A 25,674-nucleotide genomic window follows, 5' to 3' on the forward strand; every position below is an offset into this window, starting at 1 on the left:
AAAAAGTTGAGGCACCCTGCAGAGTTAATATCTTGTACTGCCCCCTTTGGCAAGTATCACAGCTTGTAAACACTTTTTGTAGCCAGCCAAGAGTCTTTCAATCCTTGTTAGACTTTTGTAAGGAAGAATGGGCAAAGATACCTCAAACAAGAATTGAAAGACTCTTGGCTGGCTACAAAAAGCGTTTACAAGCTGTGATACTCGCCAAAGGGGGCAGTACAAGATATTAACTCTGCAGGGTGCCCAAACTTTTGCAGACGCCATTTTTTTGTTTTCTGTTATTTTGAAAGTGTAAATGATGGAAATAAAATCTAACTTTTGTTGACATCATATAAGAATGTCTAATCTGTAATTTGATGCCTTTTGGAGATTTTTCCATCTTTCCTTGGCTTCTTTATGCACATTAATACAAATTTTTAGCTGGGGTGCCCAAACTTTCGATCCCCGCTGTACATGCAATTCACCATACAATTGTGCAAAATAAGCTTTCCTTCATTTAACGGGGCAGAAATCATCAAAATACACACATTCAGCCCACAGAAATACATATTTAGCGAGGAAAAATGAGACCATATCTGCACAATCTATTTACAAAATCCAATGCAAAATCCTCAAGGATGACACTTAGGGGTTTATTTATTAAAGCTGGAGAGTCCAAAATCAGACTCCCTTCTGCATAGAAACCAATCAGCTTCTAACCTCAGCTTGTTCAATGAAGCTTTGGCAATGAAACCTGGAAGCTGATTGGTTTCTATGCAGAAGGGAGTCTGATTTTGGACTCTCCAGCTTTAGTAAATAAACCCCTTAAAGTCCCATGACATTTTCAAAGTGAATACTGATAATCAAAAAGTGCAATAAACACGCTTCTTAGTTAAAGCAGTATTAAACCCAAAAGTAAACATTTATTATACTGCAGTTTACTAATTGTTAGATATGATGGCTGCATTAGATTTCTTTTTTTTAGGCTTTATTTCTTTTATTTTCCCCTGCTGATCTGGCCAATATGTTGTTTATCAACAGAACTAGCTTTCCTGCAAAAGTAGTGTAAGTGTTTAGACAAATCACTTTAACACTGACAGGAGTGCTTACAATAATCAGCTTTAGTTTATTTATATAGTATAAAACCTTTATGCCACAATGGACAAAAAACTGTAACTGCTTACTAAGTGTGAGCTGGAGTTCAGCTTCAATTTGTTAGATGTACTAGCTAATTAGGATGCACTAACACTCTCCTCCCCAGAATTACAGCACTGCTGCCCAATGGTGTCTCTGTTGCACCTTCATCTGGAGTGGGGGCACTCTAATACAGGAAGTGTGTTACTAGCCAGATCACAAGGGGGGAAAAAGTGTAAAGAAGAAAACTAATGCAGACACCACATCAAATGGTTGATACACTGCAGTATATTCCTTTTTTGGTTCTGAGTACCACTTTAAGTAATTTGTTTGGGAAGATTCCTCCAAGTAAAATTGAAATTGCATGCACCACCCATATTGCTTTTCTATTATGGAACGGTAAAACACAATGTGACAAATTCCTCCATGATTGGATTACTTCAAAAAAGTAATCTCCCCTTTTTAACAGCATATATCCTCAATATCAAAAGCTAGAAACACCTTCAAAGGTTTATAGTATAAAAGTGCTTTTAGTATGGAGGGTCAAAACTCAAACAGATTGCCGACTCACATGATAAAGTATATCATTGCATTATTACAGCATCGGTTTATACACTTGGAGTGCTGCGGCTGCTCCATTCTCACTTGGGACATCTGCACTCCCAGGTCTGGGTGACATGACCAGGCTTCGCCCCTGTTTGGCTACTGCAGACTTTCCAAGGGTACATGGATTGCATGTTGTCTGTATGTATAGTGTTTATCAGTACCATGCTGAATGACTGCTGAGAGAGTTACCACCTTTCCATACAAGATCTCTTGTTACATCTTTTACATCACAGGTGTCAAACTGGCAGCCCTCCAGCTGTTGCCAAACTACAAGTCCCATGAGGCATTGCAAGATTGACAGGTACAAGCTTGACCCCCAAAGGCAGAGGCATGATGGGACTTGTAGTTTCATAATAGCTGGAGGGCCTCCAGTTTGATACCCCTATTCTACATTTTCTATAGATGGAGAAGCTGGATTCTGCCCAGGTTTTTATAAGGTAAACCGAGATATCTGGGATTATACTTGTATGCAGTAACACCGTCATGATTTTATCTTTTAATACATTGTTGATGATATTTTTGATGACACAGGAGTTTTAATAGGCAGGGTATTTTAAACTGTTTGCTGCCCCAGTTAATAGGCTGAAACAGTCTCAAGGAGGCTTGGTCCTGGAAGATTTCCAGAGAAGGAATTCTGGTGAGTGTATTCCTAGAATTGAAGATGCTGGTCTAGGCTTTTTGACTCTTGTACCGATAACTGCATTGGCCTAGGCTTTTTTATTTTTGTACTGATAATAACCTGCACTGGACTAGGCTTTAGGATGCTTGTACTAGTATTAACCTGCACTGGACTAGGCTTTCCGACTCTTGTACTGATAATAACCTGCACTGGACTAGGCTTTCTGACTCTTGTACTGGTAATAACCTGCACTGGACTAAGCTTTCTGACTCTTGTATTGATAATGACCTGTACGCAATTAGGGTTCTGAACCTTGTGTCAATAATGACCTGCCCTAGACTAGGCATTCTGACTTTTGTACCAACAAGGGCCTTCGCTCAAGTATTCTTTCTCAACCTTGAGCCAATAATGGCCTGCACTGGACTAGGCTTTCTGGCTTTTGTATTGATCATAATCTGCACTGGACTAGGCTTTCTGAACCTTTTGCCAAAATTAGTCTACTCTGAACTAGGCTTTCTGAACATTGTGCCAATAATGGCCTACACTGGACTAGGCTTTTTGGACCTTGTTGCAGTAGTGGCCTACACTGGACTAGGCTTTTTGGACCTTGTTGCAGTAGTAGCCTACACTAGACTAGGCTTTCTGGACCTTGTTCCAGTAGTGGCCTACACTGGACTAGGCTTTTTGGACCTTGTTGCAGTAGTAGCCTACACTGGACTAGGCTTTCTGGACCTTGTTCCAGTAGTGGCCTACACTGGACTAGGCTTTCTGGACCTTGTTGCAGTAGTGGCCTACACTGGACTTGGCTTTCTGGACCTTGTTGCAGTAGTGGCCTACACTGGACTAGGCTTTCTGGACCTTGTTGCAGTAGTGGCCTACACTGGACTAGGTTTTCTGGACCTTGTTCCAGTAGTGGCCTACACTGGACTAGGCTTTCTGGACCTTGTTCCAGTAGTGGCCTACACTGGACTAGGCTTTCTGGACCTTGTTCCACTAGTGGCCTACACTGGACTAGGCTTTCTGGACCTTGTTGCAGTAGTAGCCTACACTGGACTAGGCTTTCTGGACCTTGTTCCAGTAGTGGCCTACACTGGACTAGGCTTTCTGGACCTTGTTCCAGTAGTGGCCTACACTGGACTAGGCTTTCTGGACCTTGTTCCAGTAGTGGCCTACACTGGACTAGGCTTTCTGGACCTTGTTCCACTAGTGGCCTACACTGGACTAGGCTTTCTGGACCTTGTTGCAGTAGTGGCCTACCCTGGACTAGGCTTTCTGGCCATTGTAAAGAAAAATGCCTTTTTTGTAAAAATGTGATAATCTTATGATTCACTGGTTTATTTAAAAGAAAAAAAAAACAAAACAAAACATTGGCCTGATGATAGAAAAATGTTGAAAAAATCTGCCTGCCATGGTGTCAGCCTCATTGTCCTTTACCCAATCTTGCTGAATAATGCACCTTATAAATTGTTGGGGTTAAATGTATGAACGCTCTTCTTTAAATCTTGTTTTCTGTATTTCATACAGTTTGTTCCAACTATCATACTTTGTGCATGTTCTTTTACTATACTTGCTGTTTTAGAAATTATGGAAGTGATCTGAAATAAGAAGTATTTGCTAAAAAAAAAAAAAATATTAGCCAAATAAGATCAAATGATATCCTCTGTAAGGACGAAACATGCAGCAGAGTGTTTGTTATCGTTGGCCTTTCCTCCCAAACGTGGTGTGCTCCATCTGCCATTGGCTTCTTGCAGTCTGACATAGGTTTTCCATTTATTGTGTTGCCTTTTATATTATTTGCAACATTTTGTTTTGTTTTTGTTTTTTTGTGTTTACTACGTATTTTATGTTGATCATTGGTTTTCATCGTTCACATTCAGCATATGTAGGAGCTCATTTATAAAAACTAGTGCAAAGGAAAATGTCTATATTTTTTTTTTTTTTTTATGATCTGTTACTATGTAGGTGACCTACAAGTGATGTTTTTTCCGTTTGCTCTAGTTTACATAAATGCTCCCCTTGTCATGCACTTCTGTACCTTATTTGCAGATGAGTCTTTGGCTTTTTCCCAACTAAGAAAAAAAAACCACACACATAGTAACACAAATTGTCCAACATTATATTAGAGGCAGTAAAGATCTTATTGTTTTACAGTTATTATCACAAGTTCTAGCAGGATATATGGTGTTGGTCAGAATTACTAGGCACTGTTTTTTTATTTAATAAATAGTATTAGCTGTATTTAAAGCTAAACTCCAGGCAAAAATCTTCTTACAGAGTTGATATGTATATAATATATATCCCGTCTAATCTTAAATACAAATTTGTGGTTGTGTTAAGCTAGTCTTATGCTTCAGGCACCTGATTTAGACTGGCCATACACTATACAATTTTCCGTCCAATTTCCTTTAGACTTGCCTTCAACTATGTAGTGCAAGAGCCTGCCTAATTGGATACAATTGAAAGTGTTGTTAGGTTTGACCTCATATTATATGGTTTCTGCTAAACCAAAAATCTCAAGAAAATTGTATAATGTATGGCCAGCCTAAGTCTAATTGGCCGAGTTGGTGACTACCTATTTCTTCACTGCTGCTTTAATCCTCAGCCTGTGTATTAGACACCTATTTTTGATAGTGTTTTTTTCCCCTACTCTTTGGACCTTATGCACATGTGTGCATTTGCCTATATAACCCAAAAACTGGGCATATTTCTGTGCATATAGCCCGCTTCCAGCAACCTGTTAAATACATGATAGGCTGAAATATGCTGCAGCTGTACGCACATTGGAGTGGTGCTGGCATACATGGCCGTAGGATTTATGCCCTGAACACAGAATGTACGTACTGGCATGGATGTGCGTACAGCCAAAACATGTTTCACCCTGTCATTGGTTTCAGCAGGCTGCTGTCAGCCGGCTCTAAGCATTAGGTGTAACTAGACCAGTAGTTCTCAACCTGTGGGTCGCGACCCCTTTGGGGGTCGAACGACCCTTTCACAGGGGTCGCCTAAGACCATCGGAAAACACATATTTCTGATGTGTAAAGAGCAGCTACTGTGTAGAAAGCAGCTGCTGTGTTGAAAGCAGCTACTCTGTTAAAAGCAGCTACTGTGCTGAAAGCAGCAGTGTTGGAGGTAAAACGACACTTCATGAATTATAATTACTGGGTAAACAATTTTATGGTTGGGGGTCACCACAACATGAGGAACTGTATTAAAGGGTCACGGCATTAGGAAGCTTGAGAACCACTGAACTAGAGGGTGCTGAAATATGCCTGTTAGGCAAACGCAGCCTTGTGATTTGAAGCTTTAATGGATTAGCAGATGTTTTGAAGGACAAAATAAGCACAGCAGCTACAAAGCTTGTTCAAAGTAAGGGCTCGTTCACACTTCACTGTTTTACCAATGCGTTGGTCCGGCGTTTGCGGAGCGTTATTTAACGCTCCGCAAACGCCTCATGCGTGGTTTAGCGGTGGTTGCTAGGCATTTGCAGAGCAAAAATGGTGTTACTGCTCCGCAAACGCTCTGCAACCGCGTCGCAAACGCCGGCCGGCCGCTTGCGGAGCGGCACCATAGACAAGAATCGGAGGCTTCAACGCTTCCTGACTTGACCAGAAGCGTCCGTTTTGCCGCACCGCGACGCTACTGCTCCCGTTAGAACAGCACCATGTGCTGCAATGGCTAGCAATTGTCCGAGGCGTTTGGGAAGCGGTAAAAACGCTTCCCAAATGCCTCTCTGCCGCCTGCACACAGCGCTAGTGTGAACGTAGCCTGAGTTCTAGACCTGCCGCTTGTACACAACGACAATTCTATTTCTGCCCTTTGCGAATTGGGAGTTCGTGTTTTAGTCTTTTTTTAAATAAGATTTTTACAACTTGAAAAGCTAGGATACAGTCTACTTTTTAAAAAGAGGTAGTTAAAGTTTGGTCTCCAGTCTGGTTGATCCCATTTAGAAAAGGAAAATACTAATCTTTTATAAAGCAAAATACAATTTAAAATTCAAGTACACATATTATTTCTTCTCCTGTTGCTTAAGCTCCTTGTCAGACAGCTTGAACTGAATTTGGTTTGATTAGATTTATCTCCATAGCATAAGATGACATTCATTAGTTTGCTAAGCCAACTCTGCTGCATGCTTTCATAAGTTCCATTAGACTGCATGCTTTCTGTTCCAGTACAAACTGTATAGATATTTTTCCACACCCATCCTTGCTTTTTATTTTTATTTTTGTTTCCCTTTTCTTGGTTGGATGCCTGTGTGTGTTTAATCCAAAACCCTGTCCAGTCCTGGAGTTTGAGCTACGGAAAGCCAAGGAGACCATTCAGGCCCTCAGGGTCAACTTGACACTGGCTGCAGGTGGCGTACATACAATTTTTTTCTTTCTTCCTAGTTCTTTAATAAATTATGGTTAATAATTTGATGACCAGTATGATATTCTCTCTAAGTAGATTCATTTGTTTTATTTCTGTATTGCAGAAAATGAAGTTCCTTTGCAGGAACGAAAGAATTATAAATCGAGTCCTGAAATTCAGGTATGATTTGTATTCATTTTGTTTGGAAGATATTTAAAAAGATCTTTTATTCTAGAATTCTGCTTTGTCGCATGTGTTTTTCAGTAAGTTGCTAAACTGTTCATTGTTCGGTCATTGAGTATTAGTGAATATTAGCTTGCATTCATATTTGCATAGCCAGGTGATTTTAGAGGTTTTTTTGTTTTTTTACCTACTTGTAGCACAGGAGCAGAATCATGCAATTTTGTCCCCACCAGGAGCGGACTGACCATTTGGAAACTCGGCGCTGCCCGGGGGCCCCATGAGATGCCCCTGGTACCTTTTTCATAGGCTTTTTTTAGTTTGTGCAAGGACACAGGGGCCCCATGATCCCCTATTGCCCGGGGGCCCCATGAGTTGTCAGTCTGCCCCTGATCCCCACAGACTTTTAAGTGGGAGCTTCTGAAAAATAAATGTAAACACACATTTTTCAAACTTTTTCAGGTGCTTATTAAAGGTTAAGTCCACCTGTTATACCATGTAAAATAGGGCACTATTTTGGGTGGCGACTGTGACTTTCTGATTTATGGCACAGCGGCGTATGGCTCCAGCCGCCTAGACGCCCCATTCATCACAGAGATCTGTGGATGAACAAACTACAAGGCCTATCTGCCACTGCAGCAGAGGAACTTTTATCGATCAGTGGAAGATCACTGCATTTGCAGTACAGTGATATGTTCTCCAGCTCCATAACTGAAAGTCCATAGTTTGGACATAAAGCAGGAGGAAGATTCTGCAGAAGCCTAGTGTTGCACTTGTGATCCACTGATTGGATTATCAATGCTTTGCAGGCTCAACCTTTTTATTTCTTGGAAAGGTGGAGTTAGACTGGCCATACGCTATACAATTTTCTGTCCAATTTTTGCCCAATTTCCTTTAGATTTACCTTCAACTATGTAGTGCAAGGGCCTGTCTAATTGGATACAACTGAACGTGTTGTTTAGGTTTGACCTCATATTATATAGTTTTTGGTAAATCTAAAGCAAAATTGTATAATTTAATGGCCAGCATTAGCATTTAAAGGCTATGGGGCCAAAAACTTGCAATTGTTGTGGCTGTTGAGCACTGTACGAATGAAAAATATTTTTTTAGCATACACAATCGGAGGGAAATGTATTCTTAAAGTATTATATGTTGGCATGTGCTTCTCAGGATGTTGTTGGTGTGTGTGGTCATCATATATACATATGTCAGAGGGCTGAAGCAGAGAAACGATATACAGTATGTCAATAAACTGTATGCAGACTATAATCTCATCGTAGAGACCAGAACTGACATTGATATCCTAAACTGCTCTGTCTAAGGAAACACTTTGTTTCCTATTAGTAATATTGTTTCCTTTTGATTGCTGTGCTGTACAGACTCCTCACCATCATGCTGTTTAGGTAACTTCAAGCAGACAGTCTTTATAATCCGCTGCTGTTTGGAAAATTCACTGTAACCATATTAGCTCTGAAATCAGTTTTATCCACGCATTATTGTAAAACCATGACACCTTTTTCAGAAAGTGACTGCATTTTGGTGAATAACCATGAGAATTGCAAAAAACAGAATGTTCGTTTTATGCTGGGTAAACAAAAATTATCAACCAGAAAATGAGAGATGATTTTTCTTTTCAAGGCCCTGTGATGGTTACTCTATAGGCATCCCAGTGTTTTTTACACACCAGTTACATCAAGCCCGACTCTGAAATCGTGCAACTTCACTGTAAGTCGCACGATTTCAAAGTCTGGTGAGATGCCGAGTTCAGGTGCGATTTGCAAAACATCTGACACAGATCGCACCAAAACTAGTGCATGTACTATAGAAATCGGAACCGCACTGATTTCACCGCTTTAATTGTGGACAGTAGGGTGCAACTTGGCATACGATTTGCAAGTCGCATGGCATGCAAATTGCATGCCAAGTCACACCTGATGTGTCCAGGGTGTAAGTCCAGTTAATCTCTGGTGAGTGATGGTTGTGAGATATCTATGGAAGCTGTATGCTTATGGAGCAGTCAGTCCAGGACGGGTTTATCTCACAAGGCATGTAACATGCGTTTTTTCATTTGCAAAAATAAAAAGTATAAAGCAGGGTTTCTCAACTAGGGTTCCCCAGAGGTTGCTAGGGGTTCTTTGAGCAATTTCTGCCTCTCCCAGATAAGTTCCCACTGACACCACTGATCCTTTTAAGTGATATTAAAAGCTTGCTTTTTTTTTTTTTTTTTTTAAACAAACACATTATACTTACCTGCTCTCTGCAGTGGTTTTGTACAGAGCAGCCAAGATCCTAGTCTTCTCAGGTCCCCCGCTGGTACTCCTGGCCTGTCCCTCCTGTTGGGTGCCCCCATAGCAAGTTGCTTGTGTGTCCATTCACACACACAGCCGCAGCTTGGCCCCACCCCCCCTCTTTTCTCATTGGCTCCAGCTGCTGTCTCAGCCAATGAGGAGCGGAAGTCCCGGGATTGCTGAGACTCCAGTGCCCATTGCTGGATCGAGAGGGGGCTTAGGTGAGTATTAGGGGGGCTGGGAAGCTGCTGCCCAGAGAAGGTTTTTTTTACCTTCATGCATTGAATGCATGAAGGCAAAAAGCCTTGAGCCTTTATAACCACTTGAAGTTTCTGTAAAGGGAGTGTTCTTCCTACTGACCACTACACTAATGTATTGTGAGTTGTCGATATAGTAGTAGGGGTTTCCTGAGACCAGAAAGTTATTTCAAGGGTTCCTTTATGTTGAAAAGGCTGAGAAAGGTTGGTTTAAAGGCTAACTTTCACTTTTTGCACTGTATTTGGGGAAATGGGTCTCTCACCTCCCCTCTTCATGACAGCGTGTCCCTGCTGCTGTCACTTTTGAGCCACATTGTTCATTCGCAGAGAACTGTCAATGATTGAACTATGGCAGACGGACTTGTACTTCTTGATAGAGAAGTCCATCATCCATAGTCCATCATCACTTCCTCTAGCTCTTCAACTGAAAGCCCATACCTCAGTACAGACCGAGAGCTGAAGGAAGTTTCTGCAAGTGTCTGACATTGCACCCATGATCCACTGTTTGCAGTTGCAATGCTTTGCTTCTCCTGTGCCAAAAAAAAAAAAATGAACATTTTTCTTTTCCTTCAAATATACAGAATGTGCATTTTGTTTTCTAAAAGTTAGACTTTAATAGGGTGCTAGGTACTGGCTATCAGTTTTAGGTGACTTGGATTATTTATATCCTGGGATATGTTCATGCCCAATCTGTTGGTATTTTTAGGGTCCATGCACAGTGGGTATAAAAAATGCTGCTTATATGGGCATATTTGTGTGTTGTTTTTTTTTTTTTTTTTTTATTTCTTAGTGGTAGAAGCAGCTCTATGTGTCCAGGCATATTTTTAGAGGCAGAAAAAGAAAATCAGAATACCATTTTTGAGGGGAGCTTTTGGGCAGACAAAACGCATAACTCTTAATATAAACGCGCATAAATGTGGCGATTGCTCATTTTTAATTTTCACTTGGAAACACCAGAGGGGAATGTTTTGGGAAAAACTCTTATGTAAGCAAATGCCCATAAATACTCAAACTCAAAAGAAGCCACTATGAGCATTTTTTGTGCTGCTTTTTCTGCCAGAGGTTCTGGCATTTTTCTGCCCCTAGTGTGTATGGACCCTTACAGTTTGCCATCAGTAGCACAGGTTTGCTTTAATATGCAAACAGCTTTTCAATAATGCTCCCCATCCCCAGCATATGCTTATATTTAATTTGCTTCTCCGCTACAACTTATGGGAACATGTGACAAAGCTGGGCCAATCTGCACTATTACACAGGAAATTCATAGCCCTGTGTAAAGTCGAATTCCAGTGCCGAACAAAACAGCGGGAGAGGGAAAGGAAGGTGTTTATCCTTCTGGGTAGAACTAAAGCCAGTTATAGACGGAGTGATTTTCTTTCCTGCAATCCTGGTTTGTTGATGGGAGAATTGAGCAATTTTCTTTCCTGCACAGTCGGTGTTAATGGGGGAATCCCTCCCACAGAACCATTGTGTTCTCCCTCTCGGCGGGGAAAGTGGTCCCTGCCAGGAGAAAACCGTGATTACTGCTAGTGGCTAAAACAGCCACTAGCAATAATCACATGTAAAATCAGACAGGCTGGCTGTGCCCAAGTTGATCGATCATTTTGGGTACATTCAACCTTCTCGTACATGGTCCTTGCTAAACTGGCCAAGATTCGCACTGTCTACGGCTGGCTTTCGTTAAAATAAACGTCAGTTTGTTTGTATTGGCACAATGAAGGTTTACTTAACAGTAACTTTTTTTTTTTTTTTCTTCTTTTAATTTTTTGAAAGTAAAGTTGTAAACCTAGTCTATTAACAGAGGGCAGCACTGGAGGTCTCTGCTTTTCAACCTCATTCTGGCCATACAAGAGTAGCTTGTTGGCCACTGGAAGTGCACTGCTTTTCAATACAATAAAAATAACTGAATCATAGCCAGCCTTCCGAAATATAAATTCTGTTCAGCAAGTGTGCTCACTTAGTGCCCTAGTGCTCTCCCTCTGGTATGCATTCAGAAGTAGTAACACAAAAAAGTGTCTGGGCTTATTTATATACTACAGGTTCTTATATATCTTATTTTCAGTTTTGGGTTTAACCTAATGTGATATTAACCAATAGACAAACAAATGAAATCAGCGCTCAAATCTTCATGCAGACCAGGGAATTGAGAATGCCAAAAACGAGGAGGTGCTGCCCTTCAAAGAATGGGAAATCTGAATACTAGTAAACAAAAACAGACAAGGGCGCACTCTCATCATGCATTACCGTGGAGACCCACGTATTTATTAAATGAAATAAAATATACTCACAAACCAATGAGCATAAAAAACATTAAAATGATCCGCAACCGCAGCGGATGCAATACTGTGCCCTTGGTGTGGATAAGCTGACGCGGTTCGGGAAACGGAATCCCTTCCTCAGAGCTTTATTCTCATTGGTTTGTGAGTATATTTTATTTCATTTAATAAATACATGGGTCTCCACGGTAATGCACGATGAGAGTGCGCCCTTGTCTGTTTTTGTTTTTAAGGTGATATTAAACCAAAAGCCAAAAATGTATTATATTGCAGCTTACCAATCATTAGATGTGGTGGCTGCATCAGTTTTCTTTTCTTTGGCTTTTCCCCCTCTGTTTTCCCCTTGGCCAGTAACAAACCTTCTGTATTAGTGAGACACCACTCTGGAAGAATACACATAGGAGGCACAGCAGACAGGAGAATTGTCAGTCTGTGGGGGTAAGAGGGTAATGTTTTAAATGTATTTGTGGATTTAGAACCACTAACAAATTGCAGCCAAACTTCAAATCACACTTTATGATCGGTTACAGCAGTTTTTTTATCCTTTTGGAAATAGGGTTATCAACCCTACTAGTGTTAAATGATTTGTGTCATCCCTGTAAGTTGATACATGCAACGTACACACAGAATCGGTAAGCTGCGAAATAATAAAAGTTTTGCTTTTGGGTTTAACCACTTAAACTCTGGAGGATATTGCCACCTTAATGGCCAGGGTATTTTTGCTTTTTGGCACTGTGCTACTTTTAACTGGCAATTGCATGGTCATGCAACCTGTTACCCAAATGAAATTTGTATAATTGGTTTTCACACAAATAGAGCTTTCTTTTGGTGGTATTTTGATGACCACTGTTTTTTTTTAATTATATAAATTAAAAAAACAAAACCCAGTATTTTTTACTTTCTGCTATGAAACATATCCAATGAAAAAAATTAAAATTCAATCAATCATTTCTTCATAAATTTAGGTCAAAATGTATTCTGCTATATGCATTTGGTTTAAAAAAAAAAAAAAACCCCAATAAGTGTATATTCATTGGTTTGCATGAAAGTTATAGCATCTACATATGATGGTGTATATACACTGGAATTTGTATTTATATATTTTTTTTTTGTACTGGTATTGACTTTGATCAGCAACTTATAGTGGGACTGATTGTGTGGTGGGCAATCTGACACTTTGTGGGAACTGATTAACTGCCACTGTCACTAATACAGTGATCAGTGCTAAAATCATACATAGTCACTGTACTAATGACACTAGCCGGGAGGGGGTTAACATTTAGGTGCAGTCAAAGGGTTAACTGTGTGCCTTACGTTGTTTACTGTGTGTAGTATGTGCTGTTTTTACTAAGCAATGTGCAGTTTTTTTACTTTCTGCTTTGCAGGGAGAAAAAAAACCCCAGCACGTCTCTGCTGTCTGTAGAGAGCCCTGTTTTTACCAACACAGGGCCCTCTTCCTTTGCTTAGCCGATCAGTGGGTCTTTGCCATAAATCATTGGCCGGGACCCACTGATAGGCTTGTGCTGTATTGAATGACAGTGCAGCAGGGGCACATGCGCCCCCAACCTGTAAATGCTGGATCATATACATGTATGTGATCCAATGCCGTGGGCCCGCACTGTCGCAGTATATGTACAGTGCACGGTCCGCAAGCGGTTATTATTGCTTTAAGCCCGTATACACTTGGTGAAGTGAAGCAAGAACCGGTCGACTTTCAATTTGTTTAACAGAAACCGATCATCTGTTGAGCAGTTGATAGGAATCTGTGAGGTTTTTTTGTTTAAAAAATAAATAAATAAAAAAACTGCAGTGTATACTGAGTGTTGGTTTTAGGGCTTGTTCACCCCAGTGTTGGCATTACACCGTGGCTGCCGGCATGTTTTGTGAAAGGAGCCAAGCTGTTGCGTCTCACTGTTTAACCCCTTGTTTTTCAACTGTATCAAAATGCCACCAAATGACATTTTATTAGTCTGTATTAACTGCAGCGGATTGTAATATGGTGCAGTGTGTCGCAAAAATCGAGCATATCTCTTTTATTGTAACCGTAAATGGTGTGGCGCTACGAGTATACCTTTTCAGGGTAAAGATACCGTTGTTAACAGCTAGTAAAAAACACATCAATAACTGGTGTAATGAGAATCAAGCATAATAATTGATTAAAACATGCCACTCAGTGGTTCAGTAGCTTCGTCACGAGAGGCGCGGCGTAACGCGTAGATGAGACATAACGACGTGGTGATGCACTTCTGTTCCGGCGCCATCTTGGTACACCAGAGGACCTATAGTACACCCATGTGAGGTGACACTAAAAGGCTTGTATCTTTCACTGCAAATGTTAGTGTTTATTTGGCGTTTTTCACATTAAATGTGCCATACAGTTTTCACACTATGGAGGATCTTTTGTGTGTTCTATTCCATGACTCTTATGACCTCATGAGTACTTAATATTGCTACCTGTATGGGGAGGATAAGAGGAAGGTGGAGGAGTCAGGATTGGAGTCTGTGGAGTAACTTCTGGTCAAGAGAGAGCGTGTAGGATCCAGAGGTGATCCGCAAGGCATTTTGGCCCCTGTGGGTCGCAGGGGGAAGGTGAGCAGGCACGCTAGCCACATAGGATTCTCACCTGTCACCCGCACTGGCAAGAGGAGCATAAGCGGGTTTTGTTCCCCAATTGTGTGATAAACACTAAATTATGTGGACACTATTATTACTGCATTTTTATGGTTATTAACACTGAGGGCTGTGGATTATTTTTGTACCTTTGTACACAGATATCACCTAATTAGTATTGCATATCCCTTTATAGCAGCGGTTCTCAACCTGTGGGTCGCGACCCCTTTGGGGGTCGAATGACCCTTTCACAGGGGTCGCCTAAGACCCATGCTACACCATGCTTCAAGACAAAATTTAATTTATTTGTAATTAGAAATAAATATTTCATAATATATTACATATTGTTTTTGTGATTAATCACTATGCTTTAATTATGTACAATTTGTAACAATGAAAATACATCCTGCATATCAGATATTTACATTACGATTCATAATAGTAGCAAAATTACAGTTATGAAGTAGCAACGAAAATAATTTTATGGTTGGGGGTCACCACAACATGAGTAACTGTATTAATGGGTCGCGGCATTAGGAAGGTTGAGAACCACTGCTTTATAGGGAACCACTGAGTGGCATGTTTTATTCACTTTATTATGCTTGATTCTCATTACACCAGTTATTGATGTGTTTTTTACTTGCTGTTAACAACGGTATCTTTACCCTGAAAAGGTATACTCGTAGCGCCACACCGTTTGCTGTTACAATATCTGTTTTTTGTCTATTCTGAGGAGAGGATTGGGCGTTGGCAGCAACAATATTTGTTAAAATAGATTAAGCAGTGCAGGAGGATTCAATATTTTAATTCATATCTCTTTTATGTCAGCCATCACCGCTGCAGCACAGTGCTGTGAACTGAACTCCTAGGATTTGAGGTAGATTGCCTTGTCTTTGTGTTGGGACTGCCTTGAGGAAGGCTTTTCAGCATAACCCAAAGCATATGTTGTTTATGGGCCCTGTGGTTTATACATCAGGAAATCAGAGGAAAAAAAAACAAACAAGGGCGCACTCTCATCATGCATTACCGTGGTAATCCACGTATTTATTAATAAAAAAGGATTATATTCTCACAAACCAACGTGATAAAAAGCAGTAAGGGCTCTGAGGAAGGGGGTACAGCTCCCGAAACGCGTTAGAATATCCGCATCACTAGACACAGCCATATTGTGACTGTTTTTGTGGACCACCTTACTGCTTTTTATCACGTTGGTTTGTGAGTATATAATCCTTTTTTATTAATAAATACGTGGATTACCACGGTAATGCATGATGAGAGTGCGCCCTTGTTTGTTTTTTTTTTACACTAGTGGCCAGATTACCCGATCTCAGAAGGGCAGCACCTCTTCGGTTGGCATTTTGACATGTCCTTGGTTTGCATGAAGATTTGAGCGTTGGTTCTGTTTTGTTCATCAGGAAATCAGCGTTCCATTGACTTCTGGAGTTTTGTGTTACTACTAGTGTTTATCATAGTGCATGTAAAACCGGACTTGTTAGTTCCCTTTTGGTCTGGTAAATATACCATTGAAAGTGTTTTGTTCTATCTGTTCAATACGTGCAAAAAATAGCGGTTTATTTTGTCAGAAATCTTGTGAACTGATCACCATCCTGATCTTACCTGTCTCTGCACAAGAAGAGGTTATGGAAATAAGGTGATGTCTTTGTGATGCATCCGAAATGAAGCAGGCAGGGCTGACACCATGTACTCCGAGTTCAGAGATCAAAAGACACTCTGTAAAACCTTAGCGTCACATTTCTGGTGGTATGACCCTTTAAAACAGTGGTTCTCAACCTGTGGGTCGCGACCCCTTTGGGGGTCGAATGACCCTTTCACAGGGGTCCCCTAAGACCATCCGAAAACACATATTTCCGATGTGTAAAGAGCAGCTACTGTGTAAAAAGCAGCTGCTGTGTTGAAAGCAGCAGTATTGGAGGTAAAACGACACTCATGAATTATAATTACTGCGTAAATAATTTTATGGTTGGGGGTCACCACAACATGAGGAACTGTATTAAAGGGTCACGGCATTAGGAAGGTTGAGAACCACTGCTTTAAAAGGTCTTGCACCAAATTAAAAAAATCTATGCTGCCAGTTTTGGTAGCTTTACAAAGAGAGTGTCAGATTCTAGTACTTTTTAAAAGATTACCTAGATAGTATTGCTGCATCAGATTAAAAATTAATTCCCTCCAGTTCATAGATATGAAACTGGAAGTGATCAAGACCAAATGTAAGTTGGTGTACAGAGACTGGCATATTGCTTGCTGTCAATTACACAGACCTGATAGGGTTTGGCAGCGGCAGGAGGAAATTCAGCTGCACTAAGGAAAGAATGTGGACATTCTGACCTCCATACTCTGCAGTATTTAAAAAAAAAAATAAATAAATGCTGGTTGTTGTCAGCTTGCCAATTCCACCACTATATTTCCCTTGCTGTATTTAGGTATTAGTATAGAGCAGTGATGGCGAACCCGTGGCACGCGTGCCACAGCCAGCACGCCGAGCCTTATCTGTGGGCACGCCAGGAGAATACCGTATTTTTCGCTCCATAAGACGCACTTTTTTTCCCCCAAAAAAGGGGGGAAAATGTCAGTGCGTCTTATGGAGCGAATATAGAGCGGCCGGTCCGGTATTTCCACCGCCGCCGTGTCAGAATACCGGGCCGGCCGCTCAGCTCTGCAGTGGGACCGTACCTGTTCCTCTATCCAGCGGCGCGCTGTCTTCCCGGCTTCTGTAGTGTGCGTGACAGCCGGGTCCCAAGTGCGCATGCGCAAGAAGCAGTGCTCTTTGTGAATGGTAAGGCAGTACCTGGGACACATGACAGATCCCAGGAGCCGCCGGACCAATCGCAAAGCGCAACGCTTCTCGCGCATGCGCACTGGGCATCCGGCTGTCCGACGAGCGCCCACACTACAGAAGCCGGGAAGACAGCGCGCGGCTGGATAAAGGAACAGGTAAGATAAAAAAAAAACTCTGCGGAAATAAGAGCGGGTACCTGTCAAATTCAGGTACCCGCTCCCCCTCCCTCCCCAAAGGTCAGCAGTCATCTGTACTGTCCGCAGTCTCTGGTCATCCCTGTGCTTTCCGCAGTCTCTGGTCATCCCTGTGCTTTCCGCAGTCTCTGGTCATCCCTGTGCTTTCCGCAGTCTCTGGTCATCCCTGTGCTTTCCGCAGTCTCTGGTCATCCCTGTGCTTTCCGCAGTCTCTGGTCATCCCTGTGCTTTCCGCAGTCTCTGGTCATCCCTGTGCTTTCCGCAGTCTCTGGTCATCCCTGTGCTTTCCGCAGTCTCTGGTCATCCCTGTGCTTTCCGCAGTCTCTGGTCATCCCTGTGCTTTCCGCAGTCTCTGGTCATCCCTGTGCTTTCCGCAGTCTCTGGTCATCCCTGTGCTTTCCGCAGTCTCTGGTCATCCCTGTGCTTTCCGCAGTCTCTGGTCATCCCTGTGCTTTCCGCAGTCTCTGGTCACCTCCTGTACTGTCCGCAGTCTCTGGTCACCTCCTGTACTGTCCGCAGTCTCTGGTCATCCCTGTACTGTCCGCAGTCTCTGGTCATCCCTGTACTGTCCGCAGTCTCTGGTCATCCCTGTACTGTGTCCGCAGTCTCTGGTCATCCCTGTACTGTGTCCGCAGTCTCTGGTCATCCCTGTACTGTGTCTGCAGTCTCTGGTCATCTCCTGTACTATGTCCGCAGTCTCTGGTCATCTCCTGTACTATGTCCGCAGTCTCTGGTCATCCCTGTACTGTCCGCAGTCTCTGGTCATCTCCTGTACTGTGTCCGCAGTCTCTGGTCATTCCTGTACTATGTCCGCAGTCTCTGGTCATCTCCTGTACTATGTCCGCAGTCTCTGGTCATCCCTGTACTGTTAATTAGTTTGCACTACTGTACGAGTTGTTTTTTCTAAACCAAAAGCTCGATATTCAGGTTTCATTGCAGTGTTGGCACTTTGAAAGAAATAAGTTGGTTTTGGGTTGCAGTTTGGGCACTCGGGCTCAAAAAGGTTCGCCATCACTGGTATAGAGTGTGAAAAAAACAAATACGCAGTTAAAAATTAATTCATGTGACTTGAATTACTTGCTAGAGGATTTGCAGTTGTGTTCAGCCAGTCTTGTGGTCTTGGCATCCCTGCCAGACAGTATTGCCGGGTCCTAGACCTCTCTGAAGACAGCACTTCTGTCTGGTACAGCACCCTACCCTGCCTGTGACTGGATGATAAAAGGTACAGCAGCAAACTGAGGTCATTCCTACGCTCCTTTCATGTTCAAACCATTGAATGATATCACTGTGCCAAGCCCTGATGGTGTCAGAGAGTGCCCCCCCCCCCCCCCCCCAGCTTGAATCCTGCTGTGTACAGTAATGTATTTCTGAAGGAAGAGTCTACCGTATCGTTTTGCTTGAAGCAAATGGGTGATTTGGCGACCATGAACTTCTTGCAGAATGGTCCCCCTTGCTTCCGCTGATGAGTGAATAGCTGACAGTGACTGACAGGCCTTGGATCACAGCCATTCATTAATAATATGACCATACCTCCATCAGCCGCTCTGTGTCCTCTGCCCCCTCTGTATGCTCTCTGCTGCCCCCTAGCTCCCCTTTTTAGTGTGCTTTCCTCCTGCAGCGGCGCTCTCCCCGCAGATCTTATTTGCAATCCTAAAAGGAGGCTTCTGTGGTCATTTATTTGCAGCTATTTAATGTCGCCATCATTTTATTCCATCGATTTAGAGCTCTTAAAAAAAAATGCTTGATTTGTGGGGGCATTTTACCATCTCTGAAAGCTGTAAGTGGAAAATTGCAATAAAAGTCTGACTACTGAAGTGAAAAAATTGACAGCAGGGTCCAGCAAGGAAAGGGTAAATGAGCACAAATGTAATTTTTGTGATTTTCCAGAAACAAAGAAAACTGACAGATGTGTAATTTTTTGGCATCTGTGGCCAGGACATGATCTGCTGGGCAGGGAATGCCCTAGTGGCAGATTATTGATCTGTACAATAGCCCGTCCATTCCTGGTGGTCTCACACGTACGTTCAGATTTTACTGTGAATGTGCTCAAGTTCATCACTAGTCATGAGGACCCCACCTCTAGTTACTGATAGATCGCTGAAGTGATTTTCATTTTTCTTTAATCTTGAAGTGAATCAGTCATTCAGGGATGTTACTTTATGGATTTAGAATAGACATGATTGGTTTATCAGTGATCAGAATTTGAACATATTCCAGCTTTGTTGTGTTTGTGATTTATAATATGTAAGCTGTAGGTTGTCACATTTCTCCTAGAGTTACACTTTTACATCTTTTCTATGCCACCTAGTGGAAGTTTTTCAGATTTCAGTTGTTTAAAAAACAAACTAGGAATTTTCTATGCAGCGATTTATCATATAGTTTGTAACTGCAGACCTGCAATCTTTAATGCTGTTATTTTATCCTTTCTCCCACTGTGCGCTACAATAGTTAGGATGATAACACAATTTATAAAAGAACCCAACTCACTGGGGCTGGTTTACTATTGGTTTTTAATTTACCTTGTACATTATTGGGTATACAAGGTGAACACTGCTTTGCCTTGTTCACGAAGTAAATAGTCTCTACGCCTTTAGTGATTTAATCCCACTGAGCAGAAGGTCCAGAAACTATCCCAATATTTGTAAAAAAAAAAAATATATATATATTGTACTTACACATAAAGAAAAAGTAAATTCTTTGACTGTATGACATCCCTTCAGAGAGCAATGCATATGTGCCGGTGATGTCTTCTGCTGCTTTCAGTGTGAATATTTCCTAAACACCACAAGTTTAGAAGATAGTCACTGTACCTACAGGTAAGCTTTACTATGGGCTTACCTGTATCCACAGTATTTATCACATTTACATTACCCAGAAATTGTGGAATTTGGTAGAATTCTAAACAATGGATTGCAAGGACCATCTGTATACCTTTTTAATATGATGAAAGTGTGGGCAGCCCTTAGTAAACTGTCAATGAATACATATCAGAAACAAAATCAATATGTTAATAATAAAGTGTGCATAGATCAATGGAACACTGTGTGTGTGTGTGTGTGTGTGTGTGTGTGTGTGTGTGTGTGTGTGTGTGTGTGTGTGTGTGTGTGTGTGTGTGTGTGTGTGTGTGTGTGTGTGTGTGTGTGTGTATAAAATATACACACACACACTATATTGCCAGAAGTATTGGAATGCCTGGCTTTATACACACATGAACTTTAATGGTGTCTTTAGTCCATAGGGTTCAGTATTGAGTTGCAAAAAAAGAGGGGTTGTGAAAAGAAATTCACAAAGAAAGCGGCTACATTAAGAACAGAATGTGATACTCAGAAAAATTTCCAAAAATTATGCTTTATTACACATACAAATTTGACATATGGGCAATCGCCCTGGTTTACCATCACCTCAGTATGAGACAATACACACAGACCTAAAACCATATAAAATGACACCAGTACCGGTCTAAATGCATGTGCAACAAGGACAATGACTACACGAGTCTAAAGTCCCTGTAGCACAGGCGCATAGGTGGACACTTCCCAAAGGAGGTGTATACAAAAATTATACCATAGGTATACCATAACACGTGTTATAAATGTGTAGACTATGCTACTACCAGAATGGTTATATCCCATACAGGGAATTTCAAAAAATTATACCATAGATATAAATATCACATGTATGCAGTACGGCAAGCACAGTATGCGTCAAAAAGAAGGCATGCCTCTAGGCCTATATGAGACAAAACATAAATGTCATGTAAATGATGCAACACATTCCTATGCCGGCACAAGTGGTTGGGGCCCATTCATCTGTGATTATTACCAGCTGTTTCCTAGGGCTCTTGAATAAAAATATGCCCCATTTTTTACCAGGATGGAAGGATAGATGCATAAAGCAGCGCACTGCTTGAAATGGTTTCTTCACCACTGCATGTGGACTACATACCACTTTCTGTGAGAAAAACAAGACACATCCCAATAGATCTTCTGCCTGTTGAGATACATGTGGTATATCTTGTTTCTTATACAGAGCACCATGATGTCCCCATCCTGTAGTGAAACAAACAATATGTGGAAAGTCACTGAAAGAGCTTTCACTCTGTATAGGATATATAGGTCATATATGTCACATAGGACCATATATCTTGTGTCCTGCAACAGTCCACTCACCACCTGTGCAATGGATAATAGGAGAGGAAAGAATATCCTTCATAGGTGCTGCCATACAAGGCCGGGGAGGCCAAGGAACCACCGCTGACATCTGCCGATATACCGCGGGTTCCAGCCTCTTCTCGGCGCCTGTGCTGCCTAGGCTTGCCTCATGGCATGTGAAATGGCTTCCTCCCTGTGGGTCAGCGTGCGTTCCACCTAATGCGCATGACCGGAAGTGACGTATCTGACGTATGACGTCAACGCGTTTCGCCGATGGGCGTATCTCACTCAGCTTCGTCAGGACCAATGAGACAACTGCATTTCAATTTCCTATTTATAGTGGGTTAAGACCCACCCATTTATGCAAAAATTTCCTTCTTTTTGACGCATACTGTGCTTGCTGCATTGCATACATGTGATATTTATATCTATGGTATAATTTTTTGAAATTCCCTGTATGGGATATAACCAATCTGGTAGTAGCTTAGTCTACACATTTATAACACGTGTTATGGTATACCTATGGTATAATTTTTGTATACACCTCCTTTGGGAAGTGTCCACCTATGCGCCTGTGCTACAGGGACTTTAGACTCGTGTAGTCATTGTCCTTGTTGCACATGCATTTAGACCAGTACTGGTGTCATTTTATATGGTTTTAGGTCTGTGTGTATTGTCTCATACTGAGGTAATGGTAAACCAGGGCGATTGCCCATATGTCAAATTTGTATGTGTAATAAAGCATAATTTTTGGAAATTTTTCTGAGTATCACATTCTGTTCTTAATGTAGCCGCTTTCTTTGTGAATTTCTTTTCACAACTCCTCTTTTTTTGCATGCCTTTTTTGGCTACTGAATGGAGACCATTTACTGGGTGATACGGTAATTTATTGTACGACCTCTTAATAACTATCTTTAACTTCAGTATTGAGTTGGCCCACCCGTTACAGCTATACCAGCTTCAACTCTTCTGAGAAGGCTGTCCACAAGGTTTAGGAGGGTGTCTATGGGAATGTTTGACCATTCTTCCAGGAGTGCATTTGTGAGGTCAGGCACTGATGTTGGACGAGAAGGCCTGGCTCACAGTTTCCGCTCTAATTCATCCTGAAGGTGTTCCGTCAGGTTGAGGTCAGGCCAGTAAAGTTCCTCCACCTCAAACTCGCTCATCCATGTCTTTATGGACCTTGCTTTGTGCACTGGTGTGCAGTCATGGTGAAACAGGAAGGGGTCATCCCCAAACTGTTCCCACAAAATTGGGAGCAAGAAATTGTCCAAAATGTCTTGGTATGCTGACACTTTAAGAGTTCCCTTCACGTGAACTAAGGGGCCAAGCCCAACCCCTGAAAAACAACCCCACACCATAATTCCTCCTCCACCAATTTTACACTTTGCACAATGCAGTCAGGCAAGTACCCTTCTCCTGCCAACCGTCAAACCAAAACCTGACCATCGAATTACCAGACAGAGAAGCGTAATTCATCATTCCAGAGAACACATCTCCACTACTCTAGAGTCCAGTGGCAGCATGCTTTACACCACTGCATCCGACGCTTTGCATTGCACGTGGTGATGTAAGGCTTGGATGCAGCTGCTCGGCCATGGAAACCCATTCCATGAAGCTCTCTACACACTGTTGTGCTTATCTTAAGGCCACATGAAGTTTGGAGGTCTTTAGCTATTGACTCTGCAGACATTTGGCGACTTCTGAGCACTGTGCTTCAACAGGTGCGGACCCCGCTCTGTCATTTTACATGGCCTACCACTTTGTGGCTGAGTTTCTGTTATTCCCAGTTGCTTCCACTTTGTTATATTATCACTAACAGGTGACCGGGTAATATTTAGTAGCAAGGAAATTTCACAAATGGACTTATTGAACAGGCAACCTTTCACAGTAATCTGAAAGCCACATGAAGTTTGGAGGTCTTTAGCTATTGACTGACAGTTGGCGACTTCTGCGCACTGTGGGCTTCAGCATGCGCTGACTCCGCTCTGTCATTTTACATGGCCTACCACTTCATGGCTGAGTTGCTGTTGTTCCCAGTTGCTTCCACTTTGTTATAATACCACTAACAGTTGACCGGGGAATATTTAGTAGCAAGGAACTTTTACGGATGGACTTATTGCACAGGTGGCAACCTATCACAGTACCACACTTGAATTCACTGAGCTCCTGAGAGCGACCCATTCTTTCACAAATGTTTGTAGAAACAGTCTGCATGCCTAGGTGCTTGATTTCATCAACTTTAGCCATGGAGGTGATTGGAACACCTGAATCAAATGATTTGGAGGGCTGGCCCAATACTTGGGCAATATAGTAGAGAGAAAATGCTTTTTTTTTTTTTTTTTTTTCAGTATGTATATGCTTACTGTATATTCTTTCTTTCATTCTCATGTATTTGTATTAATTGGTCCCTAGGTAAATTGATAGTAAACACTTGCTAGTAATTAAGAATGCATAATCTCATAATAATTATCTTCCATTAGTAAATTAGATTTCCACTTAAGGTAAACAAGTCTACAGGGGAGGAGAGTAGGGGAAATGTAATTGAAATTCAATATTGTCGCATTATGGGACCGAACCCTGCAGCTCTCTCTGTAACCATCTTACCAATGGCCTTTACATTTACTGCATACCTTCTTACCTTGCATAGGTTATGCTGGTAGGTATAGCTGCTATTGTTTTTGGTCAGGATTTTTATACTTGACCATTGAATGTAACATTTTTTAAGCTGAATATTATAAGCAATGTTGTTTTTGTAGAGACCTTTTTATTGGACTTCTTTTGAACATCAGTTTATGCTTACATACTCTTTATTTGACTTTTGATGTGACATGTTCTTGCTTGGATTCTAATAAATACACATTCAAACATCATTTTTAAGCATGATAAGAATTCCTGTGAGTTACTTTGGAGTCCAATGGGAAGCCACTAAATAAAACCTGTTGCTTCTCCTCACCACTGATTTCCCCCTTTCCCACCACCACAACTACAGTACCAAAAGCAGACTGGAGCTGATGCATTGGAATCGGAGCATGGCAACGTTGAAGTTGTTTATTTAGTAGCCAGTTTCCTTGTCTTAATTTAGATATCTGTACTGATTGTTGACTATCAACATCTTTTAGTACACCTGTCAGGAGAGAAATATATGGATTGCCATTACTGACCCCTTCAGAAAATGCCAGTTGCCTTTCTGTGCCCAAATTCAAAACTTAGGAGTTTTAAAATTTTAAGCATGTAGTCACCACTGTAATCCTAAACCACCATTATAAACCATTCATTTAACACTCTGCCAGTTATGTGGAAAATTACTCTGTCATTATTTTATATTTAACCTGTTATAAAAGTCATTGCCCCTTTAGGAGTGATGGTGAACTGAACCATTGTGTACACTTTTGCCTGTTTGCAGTATAAAGTCCTCCCTTCTTCTAGCAGCTTGGGATTCCCTTTTATCCCTGAGGTCAATATTCTTTGTCCTGTCAAGGACCATATTTTAAGAAGTAGAGCCTTGCTTGATATACAGAACAGTCATGTTTAACTATGGTAGTGGTTTGATGGAAATGTTATGAAATGAACAAACTGTCCTGGATTTCTTAACTATGAATCCCTCATAGACATTTGTCATCCCGATACATTCCATTTTTATTCTCAAGGGCAGCTCTAGAGGTGCCATATACTGGTATGGGTGGAATGCTTGTATAGGCAAATTGTATCGGTTATTCAAGTGAGTATTGGCAGCATTTTCCTTACCTGATTGGAAGAGCTTTTCTATAGACATCACCTCTCAGTAATAACACATATATATGTATAGTTATAACTGCTTTCTTTTGCTGTTTTTATTCTAGGAACCTATTAAACCTCTTGAAAAAAGAGCACTAAATTTCCTTGTGAATGAGTATTTATTGAAAAATAACAACAAGCTTACTTCTATAACCTTTTCTGATGAAAATGATGACCAGGTAATGTGCTTCTTATATTAAAGTATAATATATTTATTCTCGATTTGTATAGAAACATTCTTAAGTAGCAAGGCTGAGTATAAAAACCGTAATGTCCTGGGACTTTTTCTCAGGAAAGGGCAATTTTAGAACAATGCAATATGGAGGAATATCCTAGCAAGGCAAGAGGATATCCTTCTAGTGGCTTATATTGTTCTTGGAATTTCCTTCCATAGTTTACTATTAGATGCCAAATGTGATCTAACGCCAGCTGCCATGACCTACCACGAATTAATATAAA

General features: G+C 41.4%; 1 protein-coding gene across 4 annotated transcripts in view; it reads left to right on the forward strand.

The window, feature by feature from the left end:
* The window catches only part of RELCH (RAB11 binding and LisH domain, coiled-coil and HEAT repeat containing), a 214,323-nt gene that overhangs the window by 64,217 nt on the left and 124,432 nt on the right, over window positions 1–25,674 (forward strand). For 3 of the 4 annotated variants that reach the window (XM_089674859.1, XM_089674857.1, XM_089674858.1), the window contains exons 3-5: window positions 6,618–6,689; window positions 6,810–6,865; window positions 25,281–25,394. In XM_089674859.1, the coding sequence (XP_089530985.1) occupies window positions 6,618–6,689; window positions 6,810–6,865; window positions 25,281–25,394 (242 nt within the window). The remainder of the gene's footprint in view (window positions 1–6,617; window positions 6,690–6,809; window positions 6,866–25,280; window positions 25,395–25,674) is intronic. The other variant, XM_089674860.1, reaches the window with a different exon arrangement.

This window comes from Staurois parvus, unplaced genomic scaffold, assembly GCF_062004578.1.
Source record: "Staurois parvus isolate SC_StPar_1 unplaced genomic scaffold, SC_StPar_1.0 ptg000153l, whole genome shotgun sequence".
Lineage (NCBI taxonomy): Eukaryota > Metazoa > Chordata > Amphibia > Anura > Ranidae > Staurois > Staurois parvus.